Raw genomic sequence first — 18,766 nt, forward strand, 5'->3', positions numbered from 1 at the left:
TTATTGTGGCAAGAAGGGACACTTCAAAAAGCAATGCTACAAATGGAAGAATGATCAAAAGGAAAAGAGCAAAGGAAAAGACAAAGACAAAGATGAACCCAAAGATGTAAAGCCAAAGGGCAAAAGTGGAGTCAAGATTGAAGAAATCAATGTGTCACATGCAGGTGACAGTGAGGATGAGGTCCTATTCACGTCTTCACTTGATGCCCATTCACTTCTTACAGGAGATGGTCATGGTATGCACTCATGGATCATTGATTCAGGTGCCTCCTTTCATGTCACAGGTTGCAGAGACTTGTTTGTCAGGTATACTGCTGGCAATGAAGGAGTAGTTTATTAGGGTGATAACCATGCATGCAAGATTCTTGGCAGAGGTGATGTGAGGCTTGTGTTTTCATATGGCTCACAGCTTATGCTCCATGATGTCAGGCATGTGCTTGAGATCAAGAAGAACCTGCTTTCTACTGGACAGCTTGATGATGCTGATTATGTTACCACATTTGGTCGTGGAAAGTGGAAGATTAGTAAGGGCTCACTGGTTGTTGCCAGAGGCTCTAAGGTGGACACTCTTTATTTCATGCGTGCAGCTGTTTGTCACCATGCCAATGTAAATGCAACCGAGCTGCCGGAAATCTCTATGCGGCATAGCCGGTTGGGACACATGAGTGTCAAAGGAATGGAGCAATTGTCTCGTTTGGGTTACTTGCCTTCTCTAAAGTTTTCAAGTTTTCAGTTTTGTGAGCATTGTATATATGGCAGGCAACTCCAGTGCCCCCACAAGAAAGCTCTTGGACAGAAAGATGCTCAGTTAGAGCTTGTGCATACAGATGTATGTGAGATGCCTCAGCTTTCTTTGGGAGGGGCAAAATATTTTGTGTCTTTCATAGATGATGCCACACGCAAGGTGTGGGTTTATCCTCTTCGTTTGAAGAGTGATACATTCTCAGTGTTTGAGAAGTTTGTTGCTCTTGTTGAGAATCAAACTGGCAAAACACTGAAGGCTTTCCGTTCCGACAATGGTGGAGAGTATATGTCCAAACAGTTTCAGGACTTTTGTGATGCTAAAGGCATCAAGAGGGAGCTCTCTACTCCTTATGATCCTCCACAAAACGGGACAGCAGAGAGGATGAACAGGACCATTCAGGAGAAGGTCCGCTCTATGTTGTCACATGCTGCATTACCTCATGGTTTTTGGGCTGAAGCTATTATGACAGCCGTTCATCTTATAAACAGGTCACCTAACACGAGGCTTGGTGGGAAAGTGCCAGAGGAAGTATGGACAGGGAAGCCTCCGTCATACAAGCACTTGAGAGTGTTTGGTTGCGTTGCGTACGTGCACATACGCAGGGAAATGCGCACCAAACTTGATCCTAAGTCTCACAAATGCATATTCCTAGGATATGGTGACAGAGGTGAAATGGGGTATAGACTTTGGGATCCCGTGAATAGAAAGATTATACGCAGCAATGATGTCATTTTTGATGAAACATGCATGTATAAGGAGCTTGCAAGGCAACAGGAGCTTGGCAGAGTCATCTTTGATGATGATGGACATCATGGACAACAACCAAGGGCTGTAAATCAGCCATTACAGCAGCAAAACCAGCCCTTAAATGGTGCTGAAAATGGTCCAAATGGACAGCTAGAGATGGCAGAAGATATCCCTATGGATATCCCACAGTTAGAGGAGATACCGGGCATGATTTTTCAACCATATGGCATGGAACAGGAACCACCAATTGGTGATATGCAGGCTGGACAGCAACCTGCAAATGATGGTCATTGGGTACGGAGGTCCACTAGACCCTCCAGAGCCCCTGACAGGTTTGTTCCAGGGGTTGACTACTTGATGCTCACTGATTGTGGGGAGCCCTCATGTTATAAGGAGGCTTTACAGAGGGCAGACAAGGCTCTTTGGGAGCGTGCTATGAAGTCAGAGATGGATTCTCTGCATAAAAATGGAACATGGAAGTTGGTGCATTTGCCTACAGGCAAGAAGGTTTTGCCATGCAAGTGGGTTTACAGGCTCAAAGTCGCACTGGATGCAAAGCCAACATACAAAGCCAGGTTAGTGGCTAAGGGCTTCAAGCAGGAATATGGTGTGGACTTTGATGAGATCTTCTCTCCAGTGGTCAAAATGACCACACTTAGAGCTGTATTAGCTTTGGTTGCTCATGATGATCTGGATTTGATTCAGATGGATGTGAAGACTGCTTTTCTTCACGGTGATCTCCATGAGGAGATATATATGCAACAGCCAGAGGGTTATGCAGTGAATGGAAAGGAGAAGCTTGTATGCAAGCTGAAAAAGAGTCTTTATGGGCTCAAACAGGCACCAAGGGAATGGTATCATAAATTTGATACATTCATGAAATCCGAGAATTTCAGGAGAAGTGACATAGATCACTGCTTATACACCAAGAAAGCTTTGGATGGCAGTCTATTGATCCTCATCTTGTATGTTGATGATATGTTGATTGCCGGGAAATCTCGTAAAGAGATGGATGCCTTGAAGAAGAGGCTGCATCAAACCTTTGATATGAAGGATTTGGGTGATGCAAATCACATTTTGGGTATGCGGATACTTCGGGACAGAAATCAGCATGTGTTGTATTTGTCTCAGAAGGAATACATTGGCAAAGTTTTGCAAAGGTTCAATATGGACGGGGAGATGAAGACTAGTACTCCTTTGCCTCCATATGTGAAACTCAGTGCTATGGACAACCCACAGTCAGATAGTGGCAGGGCTGATATGGCCAAGATTCCGTATGCTTCAGCTTGTGGCAGTCTCATGTATGCCATGGTTGCTACTAGGCCGGACATTGCATTTACAGTGGGAGTGGTTAGTAGATATATAGCCAACCTGAAGCATTGGGAAGTAGTGAAAGGTGTCATGAGATACCTGAAGGGCACACAAGATATGTGCATTTGCTTTGGCAAACAGGATGCATTAGTGCATGGTTACACGGATTCGGATTATGCCGGTCATCCAGATAACCGGAAGTCTACTACCGGTTATGTGTTTACATTCACAGGAGGTGCTGTGTCATGGATATCCAGGATGCAGAAGTGCACTGCCTTATCTACTACAGAGGCCGAGTATATTGTAGCCACAGAGGCTTGCAAGGAGGCATTATGGCTATCTCAGTTAGTGGTTGATTTGGGCTATACAGGTGATATTCCATTGTTGCATTGTGACAGTCAGAGTGCCATCCAGTTGGCAAAGCACCCTGTCTTTCATGCAAAGACGAAGCATGTGGATGTGAAGTATCACTTCATCAGAGAGGTGATAGAGAACAAGCAAATTCAGCTTGTTAAGATTCATACGGATGACAACCCGGCTGATCTGTTGACAAAGAGTTTGCCTCCGGAGCGGTTTGCTCATTGTAGACACTTGATGGGCATTGGATGAGGCCAGTTTCAGCCTTGATATGGCCTTGTATATTATCATGTACATGCTGATTTTTCTTTTCCTTCATTTAAGGGCACTTTGCCTTTAAGTGGGAGGTTGTTGGGGTAAAGGCACTATGCCCACCCTTACAGTGTGTACAAGCCCATAAGTTATAGTACATAGTACACTTAATACTTTTAATGTACTAAGTGCACTATGTGTACTAGTGCAATATACATGTGTGATAGGGGAGTCACACACTCATCTTGGTGAGTTGACTTATCCCCACAACTCTCTCTCTCTCTCTCTCTCTCTCTCCCTTGCTTCTCTGTGTATGTCTCCCACATGAACTCTAACCCTAATTAAATCTCCCATTACTGTAATTTCGAGTACGAAATATTACTAAAAAGGGACTCTCTGATCTCAGCCCATTGTTAGATGCTAGGGGATTGTTTCATGATGTGAAATACTTCTGGTTCATGCCGTGAACCACTTAGGACGTGAACCGATTTTCATTTTTTTTTGCACGTTGGGACTGTTTCACGATGTGAAATACTTCTGGTTCATGCCGTGAACCACTTAAGATATGAACCGTTTTTTTTTTAATGCACGTGGGGATCGTTTCACGACATGAATCACTTATTGGTTCACACCGTAAACCACTTAGGACATGAATCAATTTTTTATTTTTTATTTTTGGCGTGAACCCTTAAGGGGTGAGTGTGGAAAATGGTTCACGCATGAACCATTTTTTTGATTTTTTTATTTTTTATTGGGGTCTAGTGCTGGGGAATTTGAATTTCCTTGTTTGGGGGAGATATTTTTTGAATTTTAAATTAAGTAGATATGGGCATTTTCCTAAAACCCAATGCATTGCTGTGGATCTGTTTCCAGCAACTCCAATCAGTCCTTGGATGGTTTCTCTTGATTGTGCGCTCCAGAAAATGTGAGAAGAACAAATGAGGACCAAATCCCCCTTTTTATAGGAAAAACGTGCCAAGTTGTGCCGAAAGGGTGTCCCATCAATGGGTGCCTTGAATTCCTTACAAAACTGAGGACCCGATACTGTGTAAGAAAAAGAAAAACTGTGGTGTCTGCAGCATTACACACAAAAGCAAGAATCTCTCTGGCTTGCCGAGGACTCGAAGACAGTTGCACTACACAATCGAATGCAAGTATAAAGCGTCTTCTGCTGAACCCTCACAACAGATGGCAAATTTCTTTGCACTGGTGTGCCTTGGCAAAGAAGAGCTGAGATCTGTTGACAGATATGTGCTGGAGGAGTGATTCGTAAACAGAAGGGCCATTGTTAAAAGTGATCATCCATGCATTTATGCTGTCTTTTCATCTCTGATGTAACCAAGACCCCAGACATACTGCTGTTCAAGCATGGCTTCTCACAATGGACTTTACAAACAAGAGCTTGCAGAGGCCTGGTCCAACTTCAGGTGGGAGCATTGATTGTGAACAGAGTTGGGGTGCCTTGAGTGATTTTGGGTTATTTCTAGGGGTGGTTTAGCTCATAGAAGTGGGATCCTTTGTGTCACAAAGAGACCTTGTGGAAGATAATTAGCAACCTTGTAGCTTGGCACATCTGATGTTCCAAGGCCATTGAGCCCGCCCACACCCTCTACAGTGAGTGATGTATGGACAGCTCTCATTTATATCCTTCAGGAAGCTGGGAGCGCATTTAAGATGACTCAGTGGCAGCTTCGAAAGGGTGGGAGGCCCTTCTATGTGTTTAGAGTAAGGGCCCTTCTTTGGGGAGGATCCTATCAGCCTTCATTGACTGAGGCCATTCGGAGTTAGTTTACCTTTCCCTCGCTACGCTCAGTCATTCTCCATCCAAGAACAGAGAGTCATGGAGGACCCCAACGGAGAGCCATGGAAGAAGTATTATTGGACATGTGTAGGCTCACTCTTAAAGAACTTGCTCATGCATAGTTAACGGTGTTCTAGGTGGAGTATGAACCTCCCATTAAACCCAAGGTGGATGGTCCTAGCATAGTGCTTAAACAAGCTTCAGAAAGGAGCTTCCTTCTTTCTCTAATGAACTTGCACTGGAACCACCCCTAACAATGTGACCTCGCTACCATTAGTGCTAAGGTTTGTTTCCTACCCCTTAGGGCCTGGTGCGGCAACAACTGGTCCATGAAAGTGCATAACAATGTTCTTTTTTCTTTCGTTTCATGATCTTAGCCATTGTGAAAATGTAACAATCAACAAAATCAACAACTAAACACTAAAGAAATTGGATTTTGATGTTTCTTTATTCATGAAAGGATAGAATAAAAACAGGCCTTGAGATTAGGCCAAGGTGTATTAATACCTGCATCATAAGTTGCTTGCCTTTTCTTTGTGTAACAGACTATGTTGGTTCCAAATTATAAGCTATGATACTGGCTTGATATGTCAAATTTCGTATATCCTTCAATTCAGCTTAGCTAAAGGATAGTTGCTGATATTAAAGGGTTGTTTCTTGCAGGACAGTCGAGCTTATGTTTGAGAAGTACAGAACTCCAGCACTTTTTCTTGCAAAAAATGCTGTAAGTCTTCACCTCTTTTGAAGCAGGAACTTGAAGTGTAAACATAATCTTCTTATTCACTTCTTATTCAAGACTTTCTGGTCACAACCAAAGATTGTTGCAGACAGTATAATGTTTTTTTTTGTTGATTAAAAAATAGTCCGAGTTGAAATTCACAAAGAGTTAATAAAAGTAATATCCTGTGATGCACCTCTCTCTTGTGTTGCTGGCAGTCTTCGTCAGGGACAGGCTATTCGGGATGGCCGAAAGTGAGCAGCAGGAGTGGGGTTAGCAGGGTGGACAGAAGCTGTTTGGGGAGCCACCTGGGCACACTTATCTGGCAGTGTGTCCATGTGTGGGCACCTCCTGCTAGTCGTGAGGCAGGCTGACAGCAATTGCCCAGCCCAGGGGCCCCTAGGAGCCTACAAACCTCATGTTTCCAATTGGAGCTTCAACACACCCTTCCATTTCTCTTCTTTAAGGTTGAGCTGCCATACCAAATCAGCAGCAAGATCTTGTCTTTCCTTTTCAACCAGTGATCCATGGTGACAGAAGCCTTGGTTGTGAGTAGGGTTGTCCTCAAGCCAGAGTTCTTCTGGAAAGAACGGGTTTTTTTTCAGTTTCAGCCTTGAGCCAGATTGGCGGGCTTGTAAATAGAGCTCTGCTCACAACAGCAATAGAACAGTAGTTTGGGTATATACCATGTGACATTCTACAGTAGGAGCGGACATTAAGGTGTACAGCAGCCTTGATGTCCACCTACTGTATGATATATGTCCACTAAAGAAAAACCTAATCTCTACTGTAGAGCTTTTGTAAGAAAACGGTAGTTAGTCATACCCAAGGCTTCTGTCTAAAATGGTGGATTGCTGGTTGAAGAGGAAAGAGGAAATCTTGCTGCTGATTTGGATCAATTTCTGCACTTGTGGCTGAGAACTAGAAGGTTGCATTGAGGCTCCAATTAGAAGAATGCAGGAAAAAGTGGTTGGGACCCTATTTATAGACCTTTTAAGGACCCCCGAGGCTGGATGACTGCAGGCAGCCTGCGTCACAGCCTGCTGCAGAACGGGCCACACATGGGCACCCTGCCAGATGGGTGCGCCCAGGTGGCTGTCCAACCAGCTGCTGTCCACCCTGCTGTCCATCTTTCTTTAGTTCTAGCCTTGTGCCAGATTGGCAGACCTAACCTTGGTTCACTGTGAGATCATGCTGCTCACAAAAGGCATGTAGTGTATCCAGAGCTCTCTGTAACCCCTCTGCTGTCTTACATGAGCACTATATCATCTGCATAGAGTAGGATGGGAAGCACTTTGTCTGCCAGAAACCTCCCAGTCTATCAATGAAATTGGATATCTCATCAATGTAGAGGTCAAAAAGTGTCATAGAGAGAGGGCATCCCTGTTTTTTTTTCTGGGAAAGAGATCCTTCTATTATTAGTTAAAACCAGCAGCCACAGGCTAAGCGTACATGCTCAAAAGTCTCTTAAGAGGCAACTGAAAAAGGGGAGGGTGCTTGTAAAGCCAAGTGATCTCGCCGGCCCGATCAGAGAGAAAGGCGCCCTGGCGCCAGGTGCGCAAAAAATCCTTGCAAATGGAGTGAATGAACTCAGCTGGGCAGAGGGGGGGGGTGGAGGGGGGGCATATATGCCATGCAACTATATTGTTGATGATCTCCCATCTCTGACAAGCTACAGGAGACCAGGGATCCGACGATTTGTCAGCAGAGGGTAGTGTATCTTGTAGTAAGAGAGCCAGAGAGCCTGTCCTCTTGGTACCTCCTCGTAGAAAAGAGCGGGGATGGCCTCAGTCACCCAGGCTACTGCCCCCTAGGTGATGGTCCTGGCCCCTGGGTTGGACCATACTGTTGTGTGGAGGTGAAGGATCCTCTACCAAACATATTGCTACCCCCTTTGGAACTGGGGACTGCAAGGGGAATCACTTGACTCAAATATACAAGAATAAGAGAAATTATAGTCATGCTTATGTTATCTTTATGAAATCTGAAAATTATTAAAGCACATAAGACTTGAATAATTTGTGTAAGCCTAGTACAAGAGACTTTCATCATGGAGTACATGAGAATATGAAGCATGTGGGACACATCATCCTCGAGTAGAGGGTACACCTCTCTCAAGTATGTTGAGCATGGGGTTACTGAGTATGGCCGAGAGGTCCTCTTTTGTCATGGTACGTGGGGAAGGTGGTGTGATGGTGGGTGAGCATATCTTGGATCTGGAGCTGATGGGAGGATCGTGGGTGCTGTCCCGTGGGCTTGGGATGCTGGGTACGTCGAAGCGTGCAAGCCCGTTCCAAAGTGACTCCTTGTGGATGGGGCAGAGTTGAGGTATCTTTTGGTGGGCCCGCGGAGTCCACTGTCTATATCCTCTCCTTGGGCCAAGAAGAGACTGATGATGGTCAGCTGGCAAGGAGGGAGGGGTGGTGGCTGTGGCTGACATTTGCTTAGGAGTGTATCTTTGTGTTTGCGAAGCTTCAGTAGGAAGAGTCCCAGGCAGCATTGGTACGGAAAGTCCATGATCCTAGATAATGGACCAAAACCCTCACGGGAGAGATGGTGGTACCTCCCGTGTATCTCATAAAAAGAAGAATATAGAAGTATAGGATAAGGAGAGAAACTTAGTTATCAAAAATAAGGTAATGAAAAAAAAAAGAAGGAACAGTTTTCTATAAGCATTAGATTTGAGAAGGTAGATCATATAAAGAAAGGGAATGTTTCACTTAATGATCCAGAGTATCAACGTAAGAAGCACGGAGAAAGAGGTGTGTCCTAACCATTTAAATAAAATAATATTTTTGGTATATCAATTTGATAGGAGTAAATAGACTAAATGGCACATTCAGTGAAAATCTATGATACATGTATCGGTTGTACTCAATGCGTAAGGGCATGTCTCACAGATGTATTGGAAATGATACCCTAGGATGGGTGTAAAGCCAATCAAATAGCTCCTGCTCCTAGAACAAAAGATTGTGTAGGTTGTAAGAGATGTGAATCCGCTTGTCCAACGGATTTTTTGAGTGTACGCGTCTACGGGAGCTGAAACTACTCGCAGTATGGGTCTATCTTATTGATTAGCTGGTAGAGGTAGAAAAAAATAAAAATTTATTTTCACTTTATTTCGACTCGTACTCAAGGCTTCATGAGCACGAAGTCTGGTTATGAGTCGGGATATTCAGTTTACACAGTCCTTTCTATCAAAAATTCTTTTCTATCCATGATGAGTAATGTACCTCGGCTAACGTTAATCGTTCTCTTTCCATTTTTTGCAAGTCTGCTGCTTTCGATGCTGCCTCGTAACGGAAATAGAATCATTCGATGGTATAGTCCACTTGGCTGTGACATGTATAGTGCTCCTCTGTCTCGAACCCTGTGTGGCATAGTCTGCAGATCCTCTCCTCCCGAGGTCTCTGTATGAGCTCTCCGTCTCTGAATATGTGTTCTGCCTTCCCTGTCTCCACCTGTAGGCAGTGGGAGCATGGTTGTCACGGTACGAAAATACGATACCGTACGATACAATACCGTACGGGAATTTTTGGTACAATATGAAATTTTCGGATACCGTACGATAAAATACGGTTTTTATTTTTTACACTTACAACCTATGGAGCTTCAGAGGGAAGGTTGGGAGGGGAGGAGTCTACAGTGCTTGAGGAACCAGAACATGGATATGTGTCTCTCCCGGTTGGATCTCCCCATTGTCTCCAAAAAAGAGCCTGGATGGGTAATGCAATACCAAAGGTCTCCCAGTGTAGCGTTTATGACTAAGGCACCGTCCTTGCACAAATACGAGGGGTGCATCTAGGGTGATAAGTTTAGGGACTCCTCTCTAGATCAAAATGGCCATGTCCAAATCTTCTCCCTCGTACATAACTTGAGAATCTAATTGTCTAGCCTACCTATACCAGGGATCCCCAAGTGATGTAGCAAGATTCTCTCATCCTACCAATCAAGTGTACACTACCAGTCTACGGTCTACCTCGCCAGATTTTTTAGGTCTCTCAACAACCCCATATGGAATACTAAGTGGACATGAAAGTTGCGAAGTATTGCGAGCATTTGGGATCTTCGTAAAACAAGGTTTCTATATTTTTTTTAAGCATTTGGATTTTTTTTTTCAAGGGAAAAAATTTTGGAGAAAAATAAAATAAAATCCGCACCGTATGATATCGTACGGTATCGTGCCGTACGAAACGTACGGTACGAACCCATTCGTACCAGTATGAGAAACAACTATGAGTGGGAGGATACCCGTAGCTGGCCCCATCTGCATGGCATGTGACATGTGAATACCCAGGTAGCCTGGTTGTTGGATGAAGCCATCTTCTGTGAGCCTGAGGAAATGATCTTTGGAGAAGTGCATCTTCGGTGGGAGCTTCGAAGGTGTAATCCGTGTGCTATGTATGTGGAGGCTAAGGAGGTTGAACCGGATAGTCTGGTTGATGTTCTCATTGGGGAGCTGGAGAAAAGGGGAGTCCAGGTTGTACTGAAGAGGTGGGAGGTGGTCAATCTGGAGCCCGTGCCCTAAAAACCAGGTGGAAACTCGGCCGTACCATGCTCCCGTGTCACCCTCAAGTGCGAGCTGTCATGAGGACTTCGGGCAAGCCTCGGGTATCCGTGGGGCTCATTGTGTTGATGCGGTGGAGGTAGGTGTCTGTCTGAAAAACTGCATCAACCACATCGGGCCTGCAGCGAACTCTGCCTGAATGAGCGCATGTGGACCGATGGTTTGCTGCGAATCATGCAAGAGAACATCATGAACTGGGGCCTCTTTACGCATTGCCAATCCTGGTTTGATAGGTTTGGCCGCCAAAGTTGCATATCCCCGTGTCACTATAGTGTGCATTGGTGTGGTCATGGTAAAGTGAAGGCCACTAAAAGTAGCTCCGAGGTACACACATGCCGGGACAATCTCCACCGGGACCGCCCTATACGTGAAGCTCAATCTGGATGTGTCGGGGGGGCGGGAGGTGTTGAAAACCGTTAAATTGGTTTTACCAAGGTTAACAGGGAGATCTCGCTGTGTACAGAAATCATGTAGAGCATCCAGGTGTCTCTGAATCCCGTTGGCTGAATTTGATATGAGCACAATGTCATGTGCGTAGAGTAGGAGGGGAATGAGTATGCCTGCAAGTGGAGCGCCTGGCCCACTTAGTCTGTCAATGAAGCTCATCGATGTAAAGGCCAAAGAGAGTGGGTGATAAAGGGCAGCCCTGTTTCACCCCAATAGTACTAGAGATCTCCTGTGACATCCCTCTTGGGGCTCTCACCCGTCCTGTGATTGAATCTCAGAAAGAGAGATGATGCTCTAAAACATGTTGGATGGAACCTTGATTTCATGTAGGTGTTGGAGAAGTTCAGCCCGGGTAACAATATCAAAAGCTTTGTGGAAGTCCACAAAGTAGCAATAGATTTTTTGACGGCATGCTCTGCCCTCATCGATGATGGCTCGAAGGGTGAAGATGTGGTCAAGGGTAGAGTAGCTGCATAAAATCCATTTATGATGAAAATCACGCTTTTAATATTAAAAAAATCTTTTATGCATATGTTTATGCATACAAATCATTTATGATGAAAATCACTCTTTTAATATAAAAAAATATCTTTTATGCATACAAATCATTTATGATGAAAATCACACTTTTATAATCAAAATAACAATTTCAATATGCTTCTTTCTACGTATAGAATTTAATTCTAAAGAAGGTAACACTTTTTAATAAAATATTTTTAGTATGCATTTTTCTATACCTAGGATGAAAAATAACACTTTAAGAATACATATACGATGAGAATTACTCTTTTTGAATAATAAAAGGTAAACTTGGGCTTTGCATCGTTGTCTCTCTGCAAAGAAACTCAGCTCTGTCTCTAGTGGCCAGTGTGGCTGATCATGATCATCTTGTAGTTATTGGGGTCAAGTGGATCTCCGGCTTTGAGGATTGGGGTGATGGTGTTAGTAGGAAGGTGGGAATCCCTCACACATGGCTTTATTGAACATGTAGGCTAGTAAGGGCGCAAGTGTGTCATCAGCATGGGAGATGTACTTAGTGTTTCTTTTCGCCTATCTGGGATGTTCGTGGCTCTCCCAGTCTCTACTTAGAGGCGGTGGGAGGATACTCTCAGCTGACCAATTGCGATGCACATAGCATGTGACATTTGGATCTCATGTACCTTGGGATATCCAAGAATCCATATGAGAAAGAAAGAAAGAAAGAAAGCTGTATTAACGTCTACTAGAGGTCGAATTCGACCTATGAGACAAATCAATGTACAACTGTCAATGTCTTCTGGATGCCCAAAAAAAAAAGGACAATGAACATGAAGTAAACTATGAAAGTACTGAGCTAGTGGGGGGGTGTGATGGATGGAGCACTACTGCTAGAGGCTCAGTATGCAACCTATATGCGTAGGGTATACAAGAATGCAATGCAGATCTGTCTAGCTCCAACCAGTACCATAATGGGGGTTGTAATATGTGATACACAGGCGATGGCGAGGCAAAAATACCTCGGAGCATGATCTCCGGGTGTGAGTGTAAGTGAGTTAGCCGCTCCTGGATACGGTGCTGATGTCGAGCCCGTATCTCTGTGATCTCCCTCTGATGTAGAGAGAGAGAGAGAGAGAGAGAGAGAGAGAGAGAGATGGATGATGATGAAGAAAATTGTTGGCAGGTTCTAACATCTTTTGCAACCGGACGAGCTACTTCTTTGGTTGTTGATTGGTGAGTTTTTTTTATTAGTTGTTTTTCTAAAAAAGGGTGCATAACTATTGCTGCCTTTATTTGTCTACAGAAAAAGCCAAACTTTTTCTTTGGGGAATTTGATTTACGCATGATTTGAATGCATTTCACGGTTCTCTTGGTTCTGTTTTGCAGTGGAGGTGGCTCTACCACTGTTGCTGCAGTTCATGATGGTTATGTACTTCAAAAGGTTGTGTAATGCTGCAAAATGGAATAATCAACCATTATTAACCCTCTCAGTGCTTAAAATGGCTTTCTAGGCAAACATTACAACCCTTACTTAAGCGCTTACCAAGCACTCGTCCCCTGATGCGTTTTTTTTTTTTTTTTTTTGGGTGTCACATACGAAAGCAGTAAGCTTAAAATCGCTCATCTTTTCCAGATCATCTAGGGAGATGTTTGAATTTATGTCAGGTCTTTTGAGTGAGATGCTAAGTGCCTTTGCCTTTGACTAATCAATTCAATGGTGGTGTTTTTGAACAGGGAATAGTGACATCTCCCATTGGCGGGGAAGTGCTAACAGATTGCCTCTTGAAAACACTCGAAAGCAAAGGAGTTGTGGTTAGCGCGTTTGCTTTATCATCTTCTTGTGGCTGGAATTGTGGTGCTACTTGCCCTTATCTGAAAGTCTCACTTCGTTTAATATTCAAAATCAATACGTGAAATTCAGGGGGTCCTCCTTGCTAAAGGTTGGAAACAATGGTCTTTAGAATGCCTCCTTTAAATTGGCAATATGTGATAAACATCCTGCATTGCTACCATGCCTTCGGAATCAGCATTCATGGAGGGCAAAGGGGGCCAGCTCAATGCAGGACTAGACTCAAACCGAGACCTTGGAAGGCGACTCAAACACAAGCTCTCCACTGGAGATAATGGGATCCTAGCCATATTTACCAGTGTTGGCAATCATAGGATGATCAATCATGGAGCTATGTAGGATGAAATCTCTCCGTGATTGAGGAGCGTGAAGAAAAAAGAGAGAGAGAGAGAGAGAGAGAGAGAGAGAGAGTTGTATTAACGTCTTCAAAAGGCCAAAATGACCTATGAGACCAAAAGGTTACATCATATCCATGAGGTACATCATCCTGGGTACAAAATAGTAATAAAGAAAGATAACAAAAATCTAGAACTTCAAAATCTGATCTAGGTACATGAGCAGAGAGCTCCCATATCCCCCTAATACATCCCTCATGGGCCGTTGTGACATGGTGCTCAAGGTGGTAAAACTGAGCTGGCGTGAGAAGGTCCTGCGATGATGGGAGATGATGACCCGGATCTTCCTGTGGTGGTGTAGCCGTGGGCGAGGGCCATGGGGTCTGTGGCGTCGAGCTCTACATAACTGAGTGGCTCTGTCGAGTGTCACACCTCTCGGCTGAGCTCCTACACTAGCGTGTGGTCTGGGTATGATGGGAGCTCTAGAAGAAAAAGTCCCAGGCATCTCTGATCCGAGAAGTCCATGATCCTGGAAAGTGGTCCGAACCGAGCTCGGAAGAGGCAATGGAACCTCCCCCCGAATCTCATAGTATATAGGGCATGGGTCTCGGGCTCTATGTGATAGAGCTGGCATATCCTGTCCTATGGTGCGGCCGCCCTAGGCCGATATCTGGCAATCTCCACTCTCAGCTGGTGGGACGAGGTGCGGATGTGGCCGATCGCACATCTCACCCCAAAGGATAGGTGTATGTCCATGTAGCGTGGACGGATGATGAACCCATCCTCTGTTAGGCATAGGAGGTGACCTCTGTAGAAGGCCATCTTCGTCCCCAGTGAACGACTAGGTGAACTCCATGTCCTCTGTGTATCCAGTCTGACAATGTCCTTCCTGATAACCCTGTTCCGCTCTGTGCGGCTGAGAGCAAATGACGGAGCCTCTATGCTGTACTGGAAGGGGCGGAGTGCCTCCATCTGCATACGGTGCATGCCAAACCAAGTGCCTACCTGTGCATACCAGCACTCTGTATCTCCCTCAAGTGTCAACTGTCTCGAGGACTCCAGGGCTAGCCGAGGGTATCTATCAAGTGTAAGCTCCCATAGCCTATCCCAGAATGTCACTGTTTGGAATAGAGCCTCTATCACTATCGGTGCAGCCTCCATCTCTGCCCGCACAATCTCATGTGGCACTGATGGTTTACTCCTAATCATGCGTGAGATCATCGCCACTAGGGGCCTCTCCATCGGCTTCCACCCATCATATACCTCCTCTGTATTTGTCTCGGCCGGCTCTCTTCTCTGTCTCCTCCTGTGGTATAAGCTAGGACCCCATATGGGGGCACCATACACTAGTGCAAGTGTAACTAGAGTATCAAATAGCCAAAGCTTTGTCCTCGGCTCCTGAAACTGTATCTTTGAGCATTGCCTCTCTAGCGAGCCAAGGGCTGCATATCCCCTCATCAATCTAGCGTCGGCCACCTTCCGCATCGAGAATTGAGGTCCAGCAAAAGTGATCCCAAGGTATACATATGAGGTAACATACTCGACAGGTAAATTGTACTGCAGGTCTACTTATCCACTGTGAGGAGGTGTTAAAGACAGAGTCACACGAGGACGCGGGGACGGCACTTAGGGACGCGGGGACGGGGACGGCTGGGGACGGGGGGGACGCCGTGCAGTCGGGGGACGCATGAAGTCGTCCCGGGGACGCGTTCCCGAAACGCGGGACGAGCAAGGGACGCGGTGAGGGGACGCCTCCAACGGCCAGAAACGGGCAGAAAACGGGCAGAAACGGGCAGATTTCCAGCTATAAAAGAAGGCACACTTTAGGACTTTTCGCCACACTCAAGTTTGAAGCTTCAAGCCTCATTGCTCAAGCCTCAAGCTTCCAAAGTTCCAAGTTCCATTGTCCAAGCCTCAAGGCCCAAGTGGCAAGTTAGTCCTCTCTCTCTCTCTATACTATCTACATTGTGCCAACTTCCAAGCCATCTCTCTCTCTCTCTCTCTCTCTCTCTCCAAGTTCCATGATCCATCCCTCTTGAGACTTGCAAGCCTCAAGAGTCAAGCGGCAACTTGCAACTCTCTATTGCACCCTTCTTCCCTCTCTCTCACACTATCATCATTCATGGTATCTCAAGGTGAAGGCGCCGCCGCCACATCTTCCGTTGCGGGCTCTTCACGAAGGAGGCCGGCGGTGCACACATGGTCATGGTGGGATGAGGTCCACTACACTAGTCGTGGAGTGGGCGGTGGTTCAAGGGCATGGAATTGCAAGCTTTGTTCCTACAAGAGAAGTGGCGGCGCCAACAAAGTGCGAGCTCACTTTTTGCACGAGGCCGGTCATCAAGTGCAATTTTGTGCACGCATTACTCCTGAGAAGCGAGCGGAGCTTCTTGCAAGGTTTATGAGGCGGCCGAGGCGGCAAAGAGAGGGCGACATGTTGCCGTTGATCCTCATGATGTGGTCAGAGCACGAGAGCAACCGACGCGAATGGAGGTGGAGAGGAACCCAAATCTTGCTTTAAGCTCTCAACCATTCAAGTCCACTCCATCCACATCGGGTGCCTCCATTCCCATCCGCCGTCAATCCACTCTTAACGAGAATTGGAACCCAAAATTGAAGGATGAGGTGGATAGGTCGGTGGCTAGGTTCTTCTACCACGACCACATTGCGTTTCAAGCGGCACGGTGAGAGTCGAGACTCAATTCTCTTCACTCTTTTTTTTTTAATGTCTCATGCTTCAAAGCATTTGTCATATTGCCAAAAAAAGCTAACATTCATGCTACATGGTTTTCCTTACTTGAAATAGGTCTCCTTACTTCCGTGAGATGGCCACAAAGATCGGGGAGTATGGCCCCTCTTATGTGCCACCTTCATCGGAAAAGATTCGCACCACTTTGCTTGATAGGGAGAAGTTGGCCGTTGAGCACGCGGCGGCGGATACAAAGACAACGTGGGAGACTAACGGAGTCTCTCTCATTGTAGACGGATGGAGTGACACGCGCAAGCGCTCCATCCATGGAGTGGTGGCCTACTCAAGGGGCAAAGTGTACTTCATCGAGTCACATGATGCGAGTGGCACTGGGAAGGCCGTGGATGTGCTTGCCGCGGAATGGGCGTCCACGATCGAGGTCATTGGGCCGGAGCTTGTGGTCGGCATGGTGGCGGATGGAGAGGCGTCAAATAGGGCAGCCGGGACCATTATTGAGTCAATGTATCCATCCATCACAGTTTCTTTTTGCATGGCCCATTGTCTCAACAACCTCCTCAAAGACATAGGTGCCTTGCCATGGATTGCACCCACCATTGAGGAGGCTAACCAGCTTGTATCCTTTGTCCTCAACCACCAAAGGCTGCGACATGAGTTCTCTAAAAGGAGCACTCTTTCCCTCGTCAAGTATTCTGAGACAAGGTTTGCATACAACTTCCTCATGCTAGGCCGCTTGTCTACATGTGGCGGAGCCCTAAGAGGGCTTTTCCTTAGTGATGAATTTTCTGCCATGCCGCAGTCAAAATCGGCAACAGGGAGAACGTGCCGAGATCGCGCCGACGATGCCGCTTGGTGGGAGAAGGTGAAGACACTCGACGCCTTGGTCAAGCCTATTGTTCACCTTCTACGAGTCATTGACGGCCGTGAACCATGTATCGGCAAGGTCTATGAGGCCATGGATCGCATGATTGAGTCACTCCAGCAGCTTGTGCCAGTCAGGGCCGAGTTTGAGGAGATCCACTCATTATGTGAGTCCAAGTGGAACTCCTACTACTCCCCTCTTCATGCGGCTGCCTTTGTGGTTGATCCAGAGTTCCAGGGCAGAAAGCAAGAGGCCGACAAGGAAGTAAGCAGGGGATGGCGGATCATTTTGGAGCGCTTAGAGCCCGACCCTACCATCAGGCGGAAGATCAGAGACTAGCTATCTCAGTACAGGACACGGCAGGGATCTTTTGGATGTTTAGATGCATAGCTTGACCGCCTCAAGATTGGGTCTCCTCTTTGGTGGGAGGATTACGGATCAGAGGGGCTGGAGTTGCAGCGCTTGGCTATTCGCATCCTTAGCCAGGCTGTGAGCTCTAGTTGCTTGGAGCAACTTTGGAGCGTTTACAGTCACATTGCCTCTAAGAAGAGGAACCGCCTTGAACTGCAAAGGGCAAGTGATTTGGTTTTTGTGAGCGCTAACTTGCGCATGCTATGTGCGACAGCAACAGGGAAGGCGGATCCCTTCACCGAATGGGAGATGGCATTGCAGGATCCTGCAGCTCAGGAGCATCTTAAGGAGGTAGAGGAGGAGCTACAGCCTGAGGGGGAGGAGGAGGCTTCAAATGGCATCGACGACTTCGACTTCCAAGCCTCCCGCGAGGCTAGCACTTCAGGAGCTTGAGGCTTGACTCTTGAGCCTTGAGCCATCTCACCTTTTTTGTGCCCACTGCCAATGGCCATGATCTATTGTGATCTATCTAGTATCTCTATTTTGTACCCATTCTTTTTTGTAACCCTCACTGCCCATGAGGCATGTACTTATCTCTTTGTATCTATCAGACTATCAATCACATAATCAGTGTGCCATCGATGTTTTATTAGCGCATTTTGCTCAAAATGACTCTTGTTTTTTTGTCTATTCGGTGTAAAATTTTGTTCAAAGTGTGTCTCTATATGTATGTCATGCATACAACTCCTAAATTGCTTTTAAAAAAGAGGTTTTTTTTTGCCGTTCCCGACTCCGTCCCCGGGACGGCACTTCCCCGTCCCCGTCCCCGTCCCCCGTCCCCATGTGACTCTGGTTAAAGATCATGACCTTGGTCTTTCCAAGGTTCACAGTAAGGTCCCGGTCCTCACAAAAGGTCCATAATGCATCCAAATGCCTCTGCAGCCCCTCTGGTGAATCAAAAATAAGAACAATATCATCTGCATACAAGAGGATCGGTATCAGGACTCTTGCCAAATGTTCTCCTGGTCCTCTCTGTCTGTCTATGTAATATGAGATCTCGTCAATGTATAGACCAAATAGAGTAGGAGACAAGGGGCAGCCCTGCTTCACCCCGATAGTGCTGTGTATGATCTCTGAGTCACCTCTTGGAACCCGTACTCTGCCTGTGACTGACTCATAGAGTGTAATGATCCCCCACAGCATCTCTGCTGGCACTCCCATATCCTGTAGTCTCCTCATC

General features: G+C 46.0%; 2 protein-coding genes across 2 annotated transcripts in view; both read left to right on the plus strand.

Moving 5' to 3' along the window:
* ARP4 (actin-related protein 4) overlaps positions 1-18,766 on the plus strand; it is a 118,395-nt gene that overhangs the window by 56,270 nt on the left and 43,359 nt on the right. The window contains exons 6-9 of the mRNA XM_086812503.1: positions 5,877-5,937; positions 12,606-12,655; positions 12,809-12,863; positions 13,157-13,234. Coding sequence (XP_086668629.1) covers positions 5,877-5,937; positions 12,606-12,655; positions 12,809-12,863; positions 13,157-13,234 — 244 coding nt within the window. The remainder of the gene's footprint in view (positions 1-5,876; positions 5,938-12,605; positions 12,656-12,808; positions 12,864-13,156; positions 13,235-18,766) is intronic.
* LOC147629247 (uncharacterized) lies at positions 16,385-17,607 on the plus strand. The gene has a single exon (XM_086812504.1). It carries the CDS (start codon positions 16,432-16,434, stop codon positions 17,512-17,514), a length of 1,083 nt encoding a protein of 360 aa, XP_086668630.1. The 5' UTR covers positions 16,385-16,431; the 3' UTR covers positions 17,515-17,607.

Source organism: Cibotium barometz, chromosome 18 (assembly GCF_041138505.1).
Source record: "Cibotium barometz isolate CiBa-2024 chromosome 18, ASM4113850v1, whole genome shotgun sequence".
Lineage (NCBI taxonomy): Eukaryota > Viridiplantae > Streptophyta > Polypodiopsida > Cyatheales > Cibotiaceae > Cibotium > Cibotium barometz.

Coding starts and splice junctions, on each gene's coding strand:
- LOC147629247 (XM_086812504.1), top strand. CDS start 16,432: ATGGCCACAAAGATCGGGGAGTATGGCCCCTCTTATGTGCCACCTTCA.